This window comes from Pleurodeles waltl, chromosome 7, assembly GCF_031143425.1.
Source record: "Pleurodeles waltl isolate 20211129_DDA chromosome 7, aPleWal1.hap1.20221129, whole genome shotgun sequence".
Taxonomy (NCBI): Eukaryota; Metazoa; Chordata; class Amphibia; order Caudata; family Salamandridae; genus Pleurodeles; species Pleurodeles waltl.
Window position 1 is genome coordinate 1,155,723,908 of NC_090446.1, and position 18,381 is coordinate 1,155,742,288.

The 18,381-nt window shown below is 49.4% G+C and overlaps 1 protein-coding gene across 1 annotated transcript in view; it reads left to right on the plus strand.

The window, feature by feature from the left end:
• Nucleotides 1-2,713: 2,713 nt before the first annotated feature.
• The window catches only part of MGAT5B (alpha-1,6-mannosylglycoprotein 6-beta-N-acetylglucosaminyltransferase B), a 676,434-nt gene continuing 660,766 nt past the window's right edge, over nt 2,714-18,381 (plus strand). The window contains exon 1 of the mRNA XM_069200246.1: nt 2,714-5,055. Within this exon, the coding sequence (XP_069056347.1) occupies nt 4,988-5,055 (68 nt within the window). The 5' untranslated portion in view covers nt 2,714-4,987. The remainder of the gene's footprint in view (nt 5,056-18,381) is intronic.

Consider the following 18,381-nt stretch of genomic DNA (forward strand, 5'->3'; position numbering starts at 1 on the left):
TGCTAAAATTTTTGCGGGTAGGGTGGCCCAAAAAAGATTTATTGTCTGAGGGGAGTAGACATTTTTGGGAAGTCAGAGCGGAGCTATCTATAGAGAATGATTTAATTTTGAGGGGCAATAGGTTTGTTCCTCCTAAGAACTTACGTGCAAGCATCATAGAATTATGCCATGAGGGTCATTTTGGGATAGTATGTACTAAAACAATTGTTAAAGAATATTTTTGGTGGCCAGGAATTGATAGCGCAGTGGAGAGATTTGTGCGTAATTGCCATGTGTGTGCATCAGCTGACAAAACTTTACACACTTTGAGACCACCTATGGATCAGAAGTTAGTTACAGTAGTACCTTGGGAATGTGTGGCCATAGACTTAATGGGGCCTATTGGAGAACAGCAGGAGTATTTGGTGGTCATCATGGACCTTTTTTCAAAATGGCCTGTGGTTAAAGTAGTTAAAAAGGCTGATACTGCATCTGTGTTAGAATGTTTGGACCAAACATTTTGTTCGGAAGGTATTCCGGCTTTACTCTTAAGTGACAATGGGGTACAATTTGTCTCAAACATTGCTAAGGTTTATTTCGATAGAGTTGGAGTTTCACACAAAACACTTCATTGTACAACCCTAGTGGTAACGGTTGTGTTGAGAGGTTTAACAGAGTGTTAAAAGGAGTCATTCAAGCAGCTATGAGAAAACAGTACGATTGGCATACGGCTGTTTGGAAAGCGGTTTGGGCATATAGGATAACAGAAAACGAAGTTACTGGCATTAGTCCATTTGTTGCCATGAGGGGTAGAAAGCCTAGATGCAAGTTTAATCCAGCATGGTAATACAAATGTGGTATGGATTTTTGGTCTGTGAATGATGTACGTAAGAGGATGGAAAAAACACAGGATAGAAGCAAATCATATTTTGATAAGGCTCATGGTGAGAAGGAAACCCAGGTCAAGGTTGGAGATTGGGTAAGAATTAAAAAAACTTTCAAAGTAGTCAAAGGTGAGAGCCAGTATTTTGAACCGGAACAAGTAAAGGAGGTACTACACAATGCTGTGAAGTTGCAAAATGGAAAAGTGTGGAATTTGAAACGGATTGCATTATGTCCAGAAGTACATGGAAGTGAGGATGTGGAGAATCTAGGTAATAAGATGAATGACCCTTTTGGAGTGGATGATGGTGAGACCTATAAACCAGACACACCAGTTTTGAGAGACAGTAATTGTAGTACGCTTGAAAGTTTCTATAACGAATCAACCAGCGAAACGAATGGTGGCGATGATATGGAAGGAATTGGTGAAGCAAGGGATCAAATTCAGAGAAAACAAGAGTCACAATTGGTTTCACAAAAGTTGGAACACAACCAGATTTTGGACACTGACAAGAGAAGAAGAAATTTACCTCTGTGGCTAAAAGACTTTGGGGGTGATTCTAAGTCTGGCGGGCGGCGGAGGCCGCCCGCCAGACTTCCCCCCTCCAGAATACCGCACCGCGGTCGGAAGACCGCTGCGGCTATTCTGTGTTTTACACTGGGCTGGCGGGCGACCGCCAAAAGGCCGCCCGCCAGCCCAGTGTAAAACTACCTTCCCACGAGGACGCCGGCTCAGAATTGAGCCGGCGGAGTGGGAAGGTGTGACGGGTGCAGTTGCACCCGTCGCGAATTTCAGTGTCTGCAAAGCAGACACTGAAATTCTTTTTGGGGCCCTCTTACGGGGGCCCCTGCGACACCCCATACCGCCATACTGTTCCTGGCGGGAGAACCGCCAGGAACAGGATGGCGGTATGGGGTGTCAGAATCCTCCATGGCGCCGCAGCTTGCTGCGCCGCCATGGAGGATTCATTTGGGCAGCGGAAAACCGGCGGGAGACCGCCGGTTTTCCACTTCTGACCGCGGCCGAACCGCCGCGGTCAGAATGCCCAGCGGGGCACCGCCAGCCTGTTGGCGGTACCCCCGTCATTTTAGCCCTGGCGGTCTTGGACCTACAGGGTTAGAATGACCCCCTTTGTTTTAGAATAAGGATTTCACTATTCAGTAGTTCTTCTTTTGTATTTCCTTTTTGAGGTTCTTTTGTTTTATTTATTTTTGTTTTTGTTTGTGTTTTCTCTTTCTCTTTTTCATTGTATTAAGGAAGGGGGGGTGTTAGAATGTAAGTCCTAGTCAAGTCTTATTTAACCAAGTCTTATTGAGGAAGGGGGATGTGTTGTGTTGGGATGTACTGTATTGTGGGTTGGAATTGTGGGCTGGAATGCACGAGAGGGTGGAATGTATGGGAGTCATGGTGACACCACGTCATGGATTGTGGACGGGGGTGGAACGGGAGGTGAGGAGACAGTTGAGGAGGGCAGAGGAGGAATGACCTGTTCTTGTTTACGGCTTGGAAATAAAGAAGATTACCACTTACGAAGTGTGCTGTTTCTTTCCTGGATCGAAGGACCTCACACAACAGCCTCTTTAAACATTCCCTCTTCGCTCGCTTCTCGAAACCAGACGGTGACCTTTGGTAGTTCGGGGGACATTGTTCAGCTCACAGGTCTGTGCATTAGACCTGGTACTGATTTCCCCGTAGGCTCGTCCGACCCACACTGACTTTGCTACGATGACCGGCACCGCTGACAGCCATCACTAGGTGGCGCCCTCACCTTACATTGTCACTCTGGTGTCGGCTTTTTGCCTTGGCGGCGGGCACCTCTGCTTCAGCTGCAAACAATGCAGTCCGCTCTCACCATAACCAGGCGGGAGCAGACGGTAGCTGGCGGAGGTATGGTGGCACGGGCACCCCCGGGACCAGGGGGGGAGCCCTGGCTTTGACCACCGGCACGAGACGCTTCCTAGGCACGACGAGCCTTAGCAAAAGATGCACCATATTAGAAGGTGCACCAAGGCACTGGGAGAGACCGATTACCTGGAGACCACGAGGATGATGGGAGGAACGGAGACCCCATAATAGATGAGCTCACCGGAACGCTCCCTGACCTGATCAAGACCCCAGCTCAGGGGTCCATCACAGGCTCTGTTTCTTCCCAGCCGAAGACCCCCCTTGGTTTGGGCGTGTGGCACTTGTCACTAGTAGCGACTTCTGTGCGGGCTGTGGGTGATCAAAGAGCGGGCCCTTTCTGAACCCGGGGCTACGGAGAATTGATCTTACCAGTTCCGACCATTGGACCAACTCAAATGATAAATGGATGGATGTGTGAGGTGAATTGTAGATCGTCGGACCAATGAATACAACGCATCGCGCATCTCCGCAGGACACAGGGGCAGTGGAACCGTGACACTCCTGAGTAGGATAAGGGTGGCTCCACCTTTCTGTAGGACAGAAGTGCTTTGAGGCTCTGAGAAACCGCACCTCTCCTCAGGACAAAAGTGCGGGGAGACCTCCTGGCACTTATGTCTTGAAAACTGGTGCTTTGATAGTTAATACCGACGCTTCTCTGTAGGGAACTGAGACTGGATGTTAACATTTCTCTGCAGGTACACGTGCTGTGAGAATGTGCAGCTACACGTCTCTGGAGGACCACAGTGCGATGGGACTGCACACCAACACTTCTCTGCAAAATATATACTTGCTGTAAGACTAAGGATCAGAACTTCGCTGCAGGATACAGGGGTGTCGATGGAGTGTCCCAGCACTTCTTGGATGGATGACTGAGACTGTGAGCATTATCACCTCTCCTAGAACATAGAACTTGTGGCACTCCTCCTCAGGCTTCTTGTGCTATAATACCTAGCACAATTACTTTTCCGTAAGATACAGATGCTGTGAGACTGGGCACCAATACTACTCTATAGGGTCCAAGTGCTTTGTGACTGAACACCAGTACTTCTCTGCAGAATAGTGGGGCTTAGAGACTGACCGCCAACATTTCTCTGTGTGATACAGGCGCTTTGGGGTTTAGCAGGTACGCTTTTCTGTTATACAGATGCTTTATCACTGAGTACTAGTCTTCTCTGCGGGATGCGGAAACTTTGAGACGGAGGACTAGCACATCTCCGTGGAATACAGGTGCTCTGAGACAGATCACCATCGCTTCTCTACAGGGTATGTGTTGTGCGTCTGATCGCCAACACTTCTCTACAGGAAACAGGTGCAGTGAGTCTGACCACCAACACTTTCTTAGGACGAGGCCTTGGAGTCGGACACTTCCGCGTGGTACAGCGCCGTGGTGCAGCGGTGCTCGCGGGTTCCATCGGGATGCCAGTGTCAGCCTCATCACGTCCCGCAGGTGCCTGTGCTCTGAGAGTCATGTGTGGCTGCGAGTGCCGGCACTCCGACGCCTCCCCCGCTCACACCTGCTGACTCGTGACTCTCCTGCCACCCCACTTCCCAGTCCCGCCTCTCCGGGAAGAGGAAGCTGCGATAAAACGCGACAGGCGGGAAGGTGGAACTGAAGGAGGTACCGGTGCCTCTGCAGACACCTGCCTCGGTGGAAGGCGCCTCCTGTGTACACCTGGCGCCGAGGTCGGCTGCCGTGCGAGGGCGGCTTCTTCCATTTACGCCTGCCCCAGCGGAACAACTGCTCCGTGGACACACCGGCTCCAGAGCGGCGGGACACCTGGCCGACTCGGAGGAATACCTGCATCCGCGGAACAATTTACTCCGGGGCGCACCAGGTTTTGTGCAATATCTGACAGGTTCTACGGAACACCCAGCTCAGTGGAATGAATATCTTGCTGACCTTGTGGAACAGCTGACTCTGTGAAGCACTGCATCTGTGGATAGCTGCCTCCGTGACACGCCAGCCTCCGTGGCCTTCAGCCTCCGTGGACAGCTGCCTCCGTGGCCTGCATCCTCGGTGGACACCGGCTCCGTTGCTCTAGCTCCCCTTCCTACTTTGGGCTCGCTTTTGTTGGATCCCGGGGCTCCGCGATCGGCGCCCTCACCTCACCGTCAGTGCACGGGGCAGGAGGTCGGGGCCGGAGTGCTGCCCGAGTCATGCGTCCCGGGGCCGGCGCCGCTCCCCTCGCCTGCGCAGTTCAGTTGGATCAGTTTTAAGCCATGGTCACGGTGACCTCGGATGGGACAATTATGGTCAGACGATGCTTCATCACCCTGCGGCCCTTTAGGTGAGTAGAATGCCACTTTATCCTCTCTGCCCATCAGTGTTACCTCACCTACTGCCCACTTCCTCGTCCCTGGTCCTTTTTGCCATTATAACCTCCCTCACTGCCAACTTCATCTTGCCTGTTCCCTTTCCATCACTGTGGCCTCACTTTCTGCCCACTGCCTTTTCTGTGCCTCATTCCATCATTGTAAACCCACCTTCTGCCCACTGCCTCTTCTCTGCCCCATTCCAACGCTGTAACCTCACCTTCTACCCACTGCCTCTTCTGTGCCCCATTCCATCACTGTAACATCACCTTCTGCGAACTGTCTCATCTCCACCCCATTCCATCACTGTGGCCTCACCTTCTGCCCACTGCCTCTTCTGTGCCCCATTCCATCACTGTAACATCACCTTCTGCGAACTGTCTCATCTCCACCCCATTCCATCACTGTGGCCTCACCTTCTGCCCACTGCCTCTTCTCTGCCCCATTCCAACGCTGTAACCCCACCTTCTGCCCACTGCCTCTTCTGTGCCCCATTCCATCACTGTAACATCACCTTCTGCGAACTGTCTCGTCTCTACCCCATTCCATCACTGTGGCCTCACCTTCTGCCCACTGCCTCTTCTGTGCCCCATTCAATCACTGTAACCTCACCTTCGAAATTGCAAAATGTATGCATTCCTAAACAATGACTTTAAAAACCCGTAAGGTAATCCATGCCAGTGGTGTAGTTGTCTACATTTGAAGTTGTACTTCAACCTGTATTCCGTAAGAGTATTTCAATTTTCCAGATTTTGCGTTACTTAATTTTTTTTTGTTCAGGAAACATATTGCTCAGTAGAGCACATATGGCGAACCGAGTCACCTGTAAGTGACAATTTCGTGGTTGGTTGCTCTGTCTATGATGCTCGGGCACGACGGGGAGCTCCAGAGTTGAGGCTGAAAGAAGTGCAGGTTTCTACCACTGCCTGACAGTAGCTCTTAAAGATGCTCAGACTACCTGCTCCTGTTGTCATAGGCGCCTCCGCCTCTTCTCAGCTCCATTCCATCACTGTAGCCTCGACGTCTGCACATTGCCTCGTCTCTGCCTCATTCCAACATATAACGTCACTTTCTGCGAACTGACTCGTCTCTGCCCAATTCCATCACTGTAGCCTCACCTTCTGCCCACTGCCTTTCCGTGCCCCGTTCCATCGCTGTAACCTCACCTTCTGTCAACTGCCTCTTCTCTGCCCCCTTTCATCACCATACCCTCATTCACTGCCCCCTCCACTTCTCTGTCGTCGCTTTTCCATCAGTATGGCCTCACCTACTGCCCACGTCCTCTTCTTTGCCCCTTTTCCTCACTTCCTCGTTTCATCGGCACATCAGTGTTTCCTCACGTGCTGCCCACTTTCTCTCTGCCCTCTTTCCATCAGTTACCCCACCTGCTGCCCACTTCCTCTCATTTGTCCCCATTTCATCACTGCAACCTCGCCTGCTGCCCGCTTCCTCATAGCCGCTGTCCATTATTTTTGCCTCACCTGCTGCCCCAATGCAACCAAGGAAAAAGACCCCCTGTCCTTAGTTGCGTAGTAAAATGAAGAAATACTTGGGGAACAGAGGGCCGCTCACAACTTGGCGCCGGTGCACTGCACCTGGTGCACTTTTGATAGCTTCCACCCTGCTGCAAACCACGGGGAGTAAGACCACTCTTTAGATGGCAGGGCTGGGTGCCTCTGCGGTTATTTGTGAACAGTGGTAGTGGAGTGAGGGGGGACTGTTCACATAACAAGGACATCACGAGAAGATGCGACACAGCTTCACTCTAACGCGGACCAGCGCCTGTACGCAGCGGTATTTCAAGCTTCATATCCCCTCACATAGTAATGCACAACTTGGTAATCACTCATCAGCAGTGCAAGCTTCCCACTCGTACAGGCAACGGGCGTGCTTCACCCCCTCACATATAAAAGGGATTGTGAAAGCAGCAGCAGTGCAAAAGTCCCTCACAGAACAGTTTCAGCACATGCAACAGCAATGCAGGCTTTCATCCCTCACCTAGGACAGGTATCGTACCTGCAGCAGGAGGGCAACATTCCGTCATACATACAGGTGTTGTGCAAGCAGCGCAGAGTTCCCACACAGGGAGAAGAGTTACAGCACATCCCACAGCAGTAAACCACATCTCTACCACAGAACATGTGCAGCACATGCAGCAGTGCAAACTTTACACATACATATCCATACAATAGATGCAGCAAGGGTGCATGTTTCCTCACATACAGAACTGAGACACACATGCAAGAGTAGGGCGCACATTCCAGAAATATAGGAGGCTCCGCATCAGAAGCAGCAGGGCATGTGTTCTTCCAACAGTTACAGCGCAGGCAGCTACTGTGTAATTTACTCCACACACACAATAGTTATAGTCACGGCTCACAGTGGGTCTCACACGGTGAAGTAATTTAAAAATTGACTTTGAAACGGGTACCTGCCGGGCCCTATGTTCATATGTTTAACCTGACTTGCAAAATGTATGCATTCCCAAACAATGACTTTAAAAACCCGTAAAGTAATCCATGCCACTGGTGTAATTGTCTACATTTCAAGTTTTACTTCAACCTGTATTCCGTAAGAGTATTTCAATTTTCCAGATGTTGCGTTACTTTAAGTTTTTTTGTTCAGGAAACATATTGTTCAGTAGAGCACATATGGCGAACTGAGTCACCTGTAGGTGACTGGTTAATTTCGTGGTGTAAGTGGTTGGTTGCTCTGTCTATGATGCTCGGGCACGACGGGGAGCTCCAGAGGCTGAAAGAAGTGCAGGTTTCTACCACTGCCTGACAGTAGCTCTTAAAGATGCTCAGACTACCTGCTCCTGTTGTCATAGGCGTCTCTGTAAAGCACACAAAGCAATTAGCACACATGTGCCGACCAGTGCTTAATTTGTAAATAAAAACGTGCCGGTGCCCAAAGCACTCCTGTAAAATACGCTGCTGCTGCAATTAAATGTGCGAACACGGAATACTGAGGCGGCGTAATCCTGAAGCCATCTCGGGCCTCTTCAATACATATAAATCACTCCCTGCCCCTTCAGCTCACTCTTGCAGCTTTCAACTTTCTCCCTTTGTGACGCCTTTTCGTTTTCCTATTCCTCCGTCTTTCTCATATGTGTCTTTTACTCGCAGCGAATGCTTGAGACGGAAGAATAAGCCCCGGCCTCAAAAATAAGGGCCGGTGCTCAGCACCGGAAACAACAAGCACAAATTAAGCACTGGTGAGGCTGTAATTACCATTTTATGGGAAAGTGTATGAAGGATGTATCTGTTCAAAAACCAACAGTACTGAAGGCAGAGAAAGTGCAGAGAAAGTGCCCAGTTTTCACATGTGACGATTGTCCCTGGACGTGTGTATGTCTGTGTAAGAGAGAGGGCATGGAGAAGTGGAGGTGACACAAGGAAGGACACGTAGAAGTACAGAGTGACAAGGCAGTGATGGAGAGGAAGGGGGCGATGTTCGATATATGCAAGTGTAAGCTTTCAGAAAGATATTGTGGGGGGTGACAGTGTGTCTGTCAGAATGAGAGGAAAGTAGAGAGAAGGGAATGGCTGAGGCACTCTGATGACCATTAGCCGTCTCACAGGCCTTAGTGATGTTTAATTCTCAGTCTCAGGAGTCCATAATTCAAATATTCTCAAATCTAATGTTCACAACATTTTAATTGTGTTAATCATTTATCTGATGCTCTTCGGCATCATCAAAGATATCTCCAACCCCAAGTCCTGCTCCCACGAACCCCCACCATCGCAGGAGCTCTGCAACTCCCTCAGCTCTTATTTCCGTCGAAAGATCGAAGACATCCACAACAGCTTCAATCCCCAGACCCACCAGCCAACCAATGATAACCACGAACCCAACGCACCAAGAAACACCAACCCTCTATGCTCCTGGACCCTCGTCAACAATGAAGACACCATCAACACCATGGCCTCCATCCACTCCGGCTCCCCCTCGGACCCCTGCCCACACCAGATCTTCAACAAAGCCAGCGACATCATCGCCCCCCACCTCTGCCCCATCATCAACAGCTCCCTCGAGACAGTCACCTACCTGGAGAGATGGAAACACGCTGATGTCAACGCACTGTTGAAGAAACCCAAAGCGGACCCAGACGACCCCAAAAACTACCAGCCCATCTCCCTCCTCCACTTCCCTGCGAAGGTCATTGAAAAAATCGTTAACAGCCAACTATCCCGCTTCCTGGAAGACAGCAAAGCGCTCGATTCCTCCCAATCCAGATTTTGCAAGAACCACAGCACGGAGACAGCACTCTGCTGCCACAGATGACATCAGAACCATGCTCGATGAAGGAGAAACCGCAGCGCTCATCCTTCTGGACCTCTCCGCAGCCTTCAACACCGTCTGTCACCACACCCTTCGAACACGCCTCCACAATGCCGGGATCTGCGGTAAGGCCCTCGACTGGATCTCTTCTTTCCTCTCCAGCAGAACCCAGAGAGTCCGCCTTCCGCCCTACCTGTCCGAACCCTCCAAAACCATCTTTGGTGTCCCCCAGGGATCCTCCCTTAGCCCAACACTCTTCAATGTTTACATGGCTCCTCTCGCCAATATCGCACGAGCCCACCACATCAACATAGTATCCTACGCAGACGACATCCAGGTGATCATCTCCCTCATGAAAGACCCCCACAACCGCAAGAAACAACATCCACAATGGACTTCACGCCATCGCCAACTGGATGGAATCAAGCTGCCTTAAGCTAAACACAGACAAAACAGAGACCCTCATCCTCGGCAGCAACCCGTCCGCCTGGAACGACTCCTGGTGGTCTCCCTCCCTTGGAGCCGCGCCCACCCCCACCACCCAAGTTCGGAACCCTGGAATCATCCTGGACTCAGCACTCAGCATGACGCAGCAGGCCAACGCAGTCTCCTCTGCCTGCTACAACACCCTCCACATGCTCCGCAAGTTCTTCAAGTGGATTTCCATTAAAACCAGAAAGACAGTCACCCACGCCCTAGTCAGCAGCCGACTGGACTTCGGCAACGTACTCTATGCAGGAACCACGGCCAGACTACAAAAGAAAATGCAACGTATCCAAAACACCTCTGCCAGACTCATCGTCAACATCCCAATCCGCAACCACATCTCTGACCACCTCAGAGACCTACACTGGCTACCCGTATCGAAGAGGATTACCTTCAAACTACTCACCCACTCACACAAAGCCCTCCACAACACAGGTCCAGCCTACCTTAACAACAGACTCACCTTCCACACCCCCGTCCGCCAGCTCTGCTCCGCCAGCCTCGCCCTCGCCTCCGTCCCCCGCATTCGCCGCACCACCACCGGAGGAAGATCCTTCTCTCACCTTGCCGCCAAGACTTGGAACTCCCTACCACTCCATCTATACCAGATCCAGGACCTCCTGTCTTTCAGGAAACACCTCAAGACATGGCTATTCGACCAGTAGCTCCCCCCCCCCCAGTGCCTTGAGACCCTGACGGGTGAGTAGCGCGCTTTATAAATTACCTGATTGATTGATTGATTGATTGATTGATGCTGCTAAAAGGTATGGTTTTAAGTGCATGTTCGCCCAAGGCCTGGATGCCAGTTTTTTCAACACCGATTTCCTTTAAGTGCTAAAGTCTTGGAGCCCCGTTTGTAGAGGAGGGGGATGTGCCAGTCCTGTCAGGGTTCGCTCTTATGTGATATATCTGGATGCATTTACACAAAACCCACAGAGTGGCCCCTAAATGCTGGTTAGGTCACACTGTCCGTGAAGGATTGGATTCCCATTCACGTTTAAAGCCACATAATTAATTACACAGACCACACCTCTTGGAAAAGATCCCTTGTTACACTTGAGGTGTGTCCTTTTTGGAGACCTCCCACCATTTTAGTGGAGCACTGGTTTCAGCACAGAACCTTTCCTTACACACAGAACAGTTACAGTACAGACACCTGCAGTACACCTTCTTACACACATAGACACACAACAATTATAATAGAGGTCAGCGGTGTAGCAACCATTAGTGCAGAAGGCGCAGTGGCACCGGAGCCCAGAGTCCTGAGGGGCTCATTGAACCCTGATATTACTGTATATTTCTACCAAAACAACAGTCAAAGGGGCCGTTTTCCTTATTTGCCTTGTGACCCTTGTCAAACTTGCAACAATATTGGTAGAGGCAGCTGCATGGCACCTAGCTTTAAGCACAGAAAAGTTACAGTTCATGTTTCATGCAATGCAAATCAGCCAGAACACTCCAGAGATTAAGCCAGACACAGTGCATGGTACTAGGAGTAAGATTTTCCTCGCTCGCAGTAGCCATCGTAACATTGTTTTTCGCAACTCTGTGCTCTAAGCAGAGCACAGAGTGAGAAAAACTCCACAAACTCCGCAAACGGAGCATAGCTCACCGCCCACCCCTACATTTACTCACATACAATGGTACAGCAGGGGCAGAAGCAATGAAAAGTTCTCACCTAGAGAGTACGTATAAGGCAAGCAAAAGCAGAAGATGTTTCTCACACAGCGTGTAATGATTATATGATGGAACCAAGCATGTCATTACCACACATGCCTTTGTAATGCAACCATAGGCATGCACATGTCATTACCACACACATTTTTACCACACATATACCTTTACCACACATGCCTTTACAACAAAAATGTAAGTATTTTGCAGGTAAGTATAAGCCACTAGGTAGTTATAGTTAGGATCATGTTTCCATTGAAAAAGCATTTTTTGATTTGCCTATATCTTTAGCATCGTTTGGTGACTCTTCACAGAATGTTCCCCAAAAAGGGTCCCGGTGATTCTTGTTGCGCATGGAAAGTTTCGGGGTAATCCGTCAAGTGGGGGATGAGGAAAAAAGGGGGCCAAAAAAGTTGTTTTTCCACGTTAATTCCCATAGAACTTTTAGACATGACTACAGTCTGAACCACTGGACAGAATTACACCACATTTGGCAGAAAGCTAGCTTCTGGTACACAGATTACACTTTTGCTTATTTGGTGTAAATCCGTCCAGTAGTTTGTGAGACATTGAAGGGAAAATACATTTGTATATCTAGGGATGCGGATCCTTCGCAATGTATTTGCAAATAATGAAGAGTTCGTGCAGGCAAAGGCACAGCTCTAACTGGCTGACAACACTTCACCCCAGGAAGTATTGCCAGCCATCTTGGGAGTCAGCTTCAGCTGAATTCCACTAAAAAAGAAAAAAAAGGGGCCAGGGTAGAGTCACCCTGACACCTTAGCTCTGATTCTGGGGTCCCATAGGTACCCTGCCTCCCCCCCCCCAAGAGCTCAAAAACATTTTTAAATTTGTTTGCCGTGATTTGCAATGGATCTGGCAAAAAAAAAAAAAAATGCAAGCACAGGCTCCCATGCTTGTTTTCTATAGAGCCCCCAGGTGGGCCAGGTCCCGGGGGCATTAATTTATATATACGGGGGGACCCGCACCCTGGGGACCACCATCTCACTGAGGCAAAATGCTTTTTTGACGTGGGGCAACCCTGGTGACCACCCCACCTCCCTGGGGCATTAAAGGGATTTGGTGCGGGGGCCCCTCAGCCCCGGGGACCACCACCTTCCAGGGGCAAAGGGGTCAGTTTCGGACCTCCTGCAGCCCAGGGACCACCAGCTCCCTATGGCAATTCTATGTAAGAGCCCCCCCCCCTTATGGAGCCACTGATATCCCTGGGGACCGCCACCCCTCAGGGCCAGGTCCTACTGTGCCCCGGGGTGCTCCCCCCCCAGTGGAACATAGCTGTTTGCTGTGTCTTGACAGCAGCTTTGAAGCTGCCACCAAGTCAGAGCAAACACTCCGATGAAGGTAGAGGTGTCAAACAGCTCTCCCTTCATCGGTGCTGAGGTTTCCTTTGTCTGCCTGCCCTTGGAAAGAGCAATTGATCACACAGAGAGGGAACTGTTTTAGCAGCTCCCTCTCTGTTGACAGCAATGCTGGCTCCCACAGGAGGTGGGGAGACAACTGGGCCTGTGGGGGCCTTCACCCGCCCTCCAAGTTCCCCAACATTGAAACTGGGTGCCCTGGGCGGCACCCAGGTCACATAGCCAGGGCCAGGGGGATGGGGTCTCCAGGGCCCAGATCAACCCTGGGGTGGGGGGGCCATGCGGCCCCACTCCCCCAAAAAACATAAATAATTAGGCCGCAACCTGGAGATAGGGTTCCTGGGGCCCAGATCAGCCTACAGAGGGGCTGCGGGGCTTCTGCTGAGAAAGAAAAAAAAATTAGGCTTGGCCTCAGGGGATGGGTTCTCCAGGGCCTAGATCTGCCTGGGGAGGAAGGCTGCGCAGCCCCCCCTCCTCCCAAAAATTAATAAATGTTTAGGCCGGGCTACAAGGGATGGGGTCTCCGGGGCCAAGATCGGCCTGGGAGGGGCTCACAACCCCCCCCAAAAAAATTAAATATATACGCTGGGCCTTGGGGGATGGGGTCCCCGGCCTGATATCAGTCTGAGAAGGGGGGGGGTCATGCTGGGTTTGTTGTTATAGGGGTTGGCCAAAAGCCATGAGTAGCATGGTGTTGGGTGGTTATATGGTTTGGCCGCAGGGTTTGTCCCAGTGGACAACCCCCGCTGCGCACAGCCGAAAGCTGTGTGCAGAGTGGGGTTAGGTGGTTATAGGGGTTGGCCACAGGGTTGGCCGCAGTCCATGTGCGACAGTGGTTGGATTAACGTATAGTAATAAAAATTATTGTACGTTAAAAATACTGGAAAAAATCAAGGTTACAGGGATGTTATACTTAGGAAATGGAATGAAAAAAACATAGAAATTCACTAACAATCCCGAAGGATACAGGGGCATTATAGTTAGGCTCACATTTTAAACTCACAAAACCATAGAAATTCACCTGTTATAGTTAGAGTTATCTCAAGTAACTATAAATTGTGCCCTAAGCTAACCATAACTCGCACCCTCGTCATGAACTGCTAATTACCCCACAAATTACAGCACTCATGATCTTTGATAACATCACTGATAATATCAATGTAATATTTGCAGTAAAATTATTTACGAAAAAACTGTGCATTGCCCCGGGGATCGTGTCCTGTGAAATAAAGTGGTGGCTGCAACTTTCTAGTCAGGTTGCAGTCAAACTAATTACAATGCTTCTTTTCACACAGGCATTCATGAAAATTCATAATTTTTCGCGAAATATTCGCAAAGTCGCCGTGGTCATAGGTATACAATTAGGGTTTCCCTAAATTTCTCAAAAACCTCTGAACCGATTTACACCAAATAAGTGAAAGCACAATCTATGGACTGAAAGCTACCTTTTTGCCAAATTTGGTAAAATTCCATCCAGCGGTTCAGAATGTTAACATGGGAAGCACAACCTTTTTCATCCCCCCTTTTTCTCCACTCCCTCTTGAAAGATCACTCAGACACTTTCTGTGCAAAACAAAAATCACAGCAACACTTATTCTGGAAAATTTTGTGATTTGTCAAGCGGTGCCAAATATATAGGCAAGTCAAAACACTTTTTCTATGGAAACATGGTCCTAATTATTACTACCTACTGGTATATATATATTTTTTCACCCCCAACCCTAGACGCAACAACCACTAAACCCTAAAAACACCCTTGCCACCTAAATTCCCCTACCTACCATAAACACTAAAAACACTAAGGGCCGTATTTATACTCCGTTTGCGCCGAATTTGCGTCGTTTTTTTCGACGCAAATTCGACGCTAAACTAACGCCAACTAACGCCATATTTATACTATGGCGTTAGAGGCGAATAGCGCCAAAGTTCCCGGAATGTGCGTCATTTTTTAGCGTGAACCCCTTCCTTGCGTTAATGATATGCAAGGGAGGCGTTCCCGTCTAAAAAATGACTCCCAGGCCTTTACGTGGTATTTATACTCCCGGGCAAAAGTGACGCCCGGGAGTGGGCGTGGCTAAAAACGGCGCATTTGCGCCGCTTTTTAACGCCTGGGTCAGGCATGGCGTTAAGGGACAAGTGGGCTCAAAATGAGCCCAGAGTGCCCTCCCCTGCCCCCAGGGACCCCCCCTGCCACCCTTGCCCACCCCAGGAGGACACCCAAGGCTGGAGGGACCCACCCCAGGGACATTCAGGTAAGTTCAGGTAAGTTTTTTTTTTTTTTTTTTTTAATAATATTTTGTGGCATAGGGGGGCCTGATTTGTGCCCCCCTACATGCCACTATGCCCAATGACCATGCCCAGGGGACAGAAGTCCCCTGGGCATGGCCATTGGGCAAGGGGGCATGACTCCTATCTTTACAATGATAGGAGTCATGTTGATGGGGGATGGGCGTCGTTAAAAAATGGCGCAAGTCGGGTTAAGACGATTTTTTCGACGTAACCTGACTTGCCCCATTTTAAGACGCCCATGCGCCATTTTCCCCCTACGCCGGCGCTGTCTGGTCTACGTGGTTTTTTCCCACGCAAACCAGGCAGCGCCGGTCTGATTGCGCCGTCTAACGCCATTCCATAAATACGGCGCCCGCATGGCGCTTCAGAATGGCGTTAGACGGCGCAAAACTTTTTGACGCAAAACTGCGTTAGCGCAGTTTAGCGTCAAAAAGTATAAATATGGGCCTAAGGGGCATATTTATACTCCGTTTGCGCCGAAATTGCGTCGGTTTTTTTTACGCAATTTCGACGCAAAACTAACGCCAACTAACGCCATATTTATACTATGGCGTTAGAGGCGAATAGCGCCAAAGTTCCCGGAATGTGCGTCATTTTTTAGCGTGAACCCCTTCCTTGCGTTAATGATATGCAAGGGAGGCGTTCCCGTCTAAAAAATGACTCCCAGGCCTTTACGTGGTATTTATACTCCCGGGCAAAAGTGACGCCCGGGAGTGGGCGTGGCTAAAAACGGCGCATTTGCGCCGCTTTTTAACGCCTGGGTCAGGCATGGCGTTAAGGGACAAGTGGGCTCAAAATGAGCCCAGAGTGCCCTCCCCTGCCCCCAGGGACCCCCCCTGCCACCCTTGCCCACCCCAGGAGGACACCCAAGGCTGGAGGGACCCACCCCAGGGACATTCAGGTAAGTATTTTTTTTTTTTTTTTTAATAATTTTTTTTGGCATAGGGGGGCCTGATTTGTGCCCCCCTACATGCCACTATGCCCAATGACCATGCCCAGGGGACAGAAGTCCCCTGGGCATGGCCATTGGGCAAGGGGGCATGACTCCTATCTTTACAATGATAGGAGTCATGTTGATGGGGGATGGGCGTCGAAAATAAATGGCGCAAGTCGGGTTACGACGATTTTTTCGACGTAACCTGACTTGCCCCATTTTAAGACGCCCATGCGCCATTTTCCCCCTACGCCGGCGCTGTCTGGTCTACGTGGTTTTTTCCCACGCAAACCAGGCAGCGCCGGTCTGATTGCGCCGTCTAACGCCATTCCATAAATACGGCGCCCGCATGGCGCTTCAGAATGGCGTTAGACGGCGCAAAACTTTTTGACGCTAAACTGCGTTAGCGCAGTTTAGCGTCAAAAAGTATAAATATGGGCCCAAAACACTATGGCACTAAAAATATCCTTGCCACCCCGATGACCCTACACACCATAAACGCTAAAATGACCCTGCCATCCAAATATCCTTACCCACCCTAAACCCTAAAATTACCCTTGCCACCCAAGTGCCCCTACCCACCCTAAAAAAACCTCTACCATCCAAACACCCCTATTCACCTTAAACCCTAAAAATACCCTTGCCACCCAAATGCCCCTACAAACCCTAAACCATAAAATTACCCTCACCACCGAAAAAACCCTTGCCTCCCTAAACCCTAAAAATACCATTGCCACCCACATGCCCCTATGCACTCTAAACCCTAAAATTACCCATGCCACCCAAATACCCTTACACACCCTAAACACATCTTTACCATACAAATACCTTTACCCACCCTAAACCCTAAACAAGCTCCTACCTCTCAATACACCAACATGCCCTAAACTCTAAAAACACCCTTGTCACCCAAATTCCTTTATCCACCCTAAACCCTTAAATTACCCCTGCCACCCAAAACCCTACAAACACTCTTACCCTAATATATATACATACACACACACATGCGCACACACACACTTAAACTGTGAAACACTTACATTTTCATTGTAAAGGCATGCATGGTAAAGGCATATGCCTGGTAAAAATGTGCTTGGTAAAGGCATGTGCATGGTAATGGACACATGGTAAAGGTATTGCGTGATAATGACCGTATTGGTAATGCTGTTTACCGAGCTAGTCAAGACAGGACAGCAGTGCAAAGCAGAGAGGCCCTCCGGAAGCAGTGCATGACACAGCTCCTAAGTAGCCCTGTGTTACATATGGTACCCTTAGCCAGTCTTGGTTATTTTACCAACATCACGTTTTATCTCGTACCTTTTTTAGTTTTCTTTTAACATTGCAATATCGACTTAAAACCAGCCAGCAGTGTGCAGCTGCTGAAAAATCAGTAGTACCTGGAGGGGTCACCCCTAACTTGAACCCCCTGGCAGCGCTGGTTTTCTGGCCCAAGTGTTCGGAATGTTCAGGATTGCTGGCTACTTGTGTTGCATCCCTTGGTGGTTTAGAGTAAAGGTGATCATGAGACATTTCTTTTGATTCTATCAGGCTTCCAGAGTGGGCATAAAGTCTCTCATTTGTTCTCATCTTCCTTGCTGGTTATTTCAGTTTGTGAAGATGGATTCTCCATGTCCTCTCCTTTCCATATGTTGGTTGTGGTACCTCATGGGTCTATCCCATCCTGTGTTTTTACAACGTCATCAAGTTGCTAAATGGTTTAATACATTTAATTTTCCCACCCAGCAGAGAGCTGACTGTCAGTATTGTTCTCCAGGGTAATGGGGACACCAGGCAGCAGAACTGCTGGGTTTTGTGTTGTTTCTCTCCTTGCTTGAAAGGGCGCACCAACCTTCCCTTAGTTCAGCCAACTCTCCAGTGGCAGCTGTGTTCATGCAGTCAATGCTTGCTCTGCACGGTGGTATGGGGCCAGTGCTCAGAAAAATAAGGCACCCCAGTAATCAGAGTCGATTAAAATAAATCTCAATCAGAGAGGTTTCCTTCAGAAAAGATGCTATTATTTTGTACAACAGAATTAAAAATGAGTTCAAGTGGAACACATTGATGAACCGAAAGTACCTAGCACTTCCAGTAGGAGAATGAAATACGGTCCAAAATGTATCTATTTGCTTCTCCTTGAGGTCAATAGGCAAGTCAGTGCAAGCCTGTGGGGAAGATCTTGTCTTCAGTATCACTGTTGTTAATGCACAGGTCAGTGTCAATAAAATGATAGACAGAAGCGTTTTGGTTCAGCACAG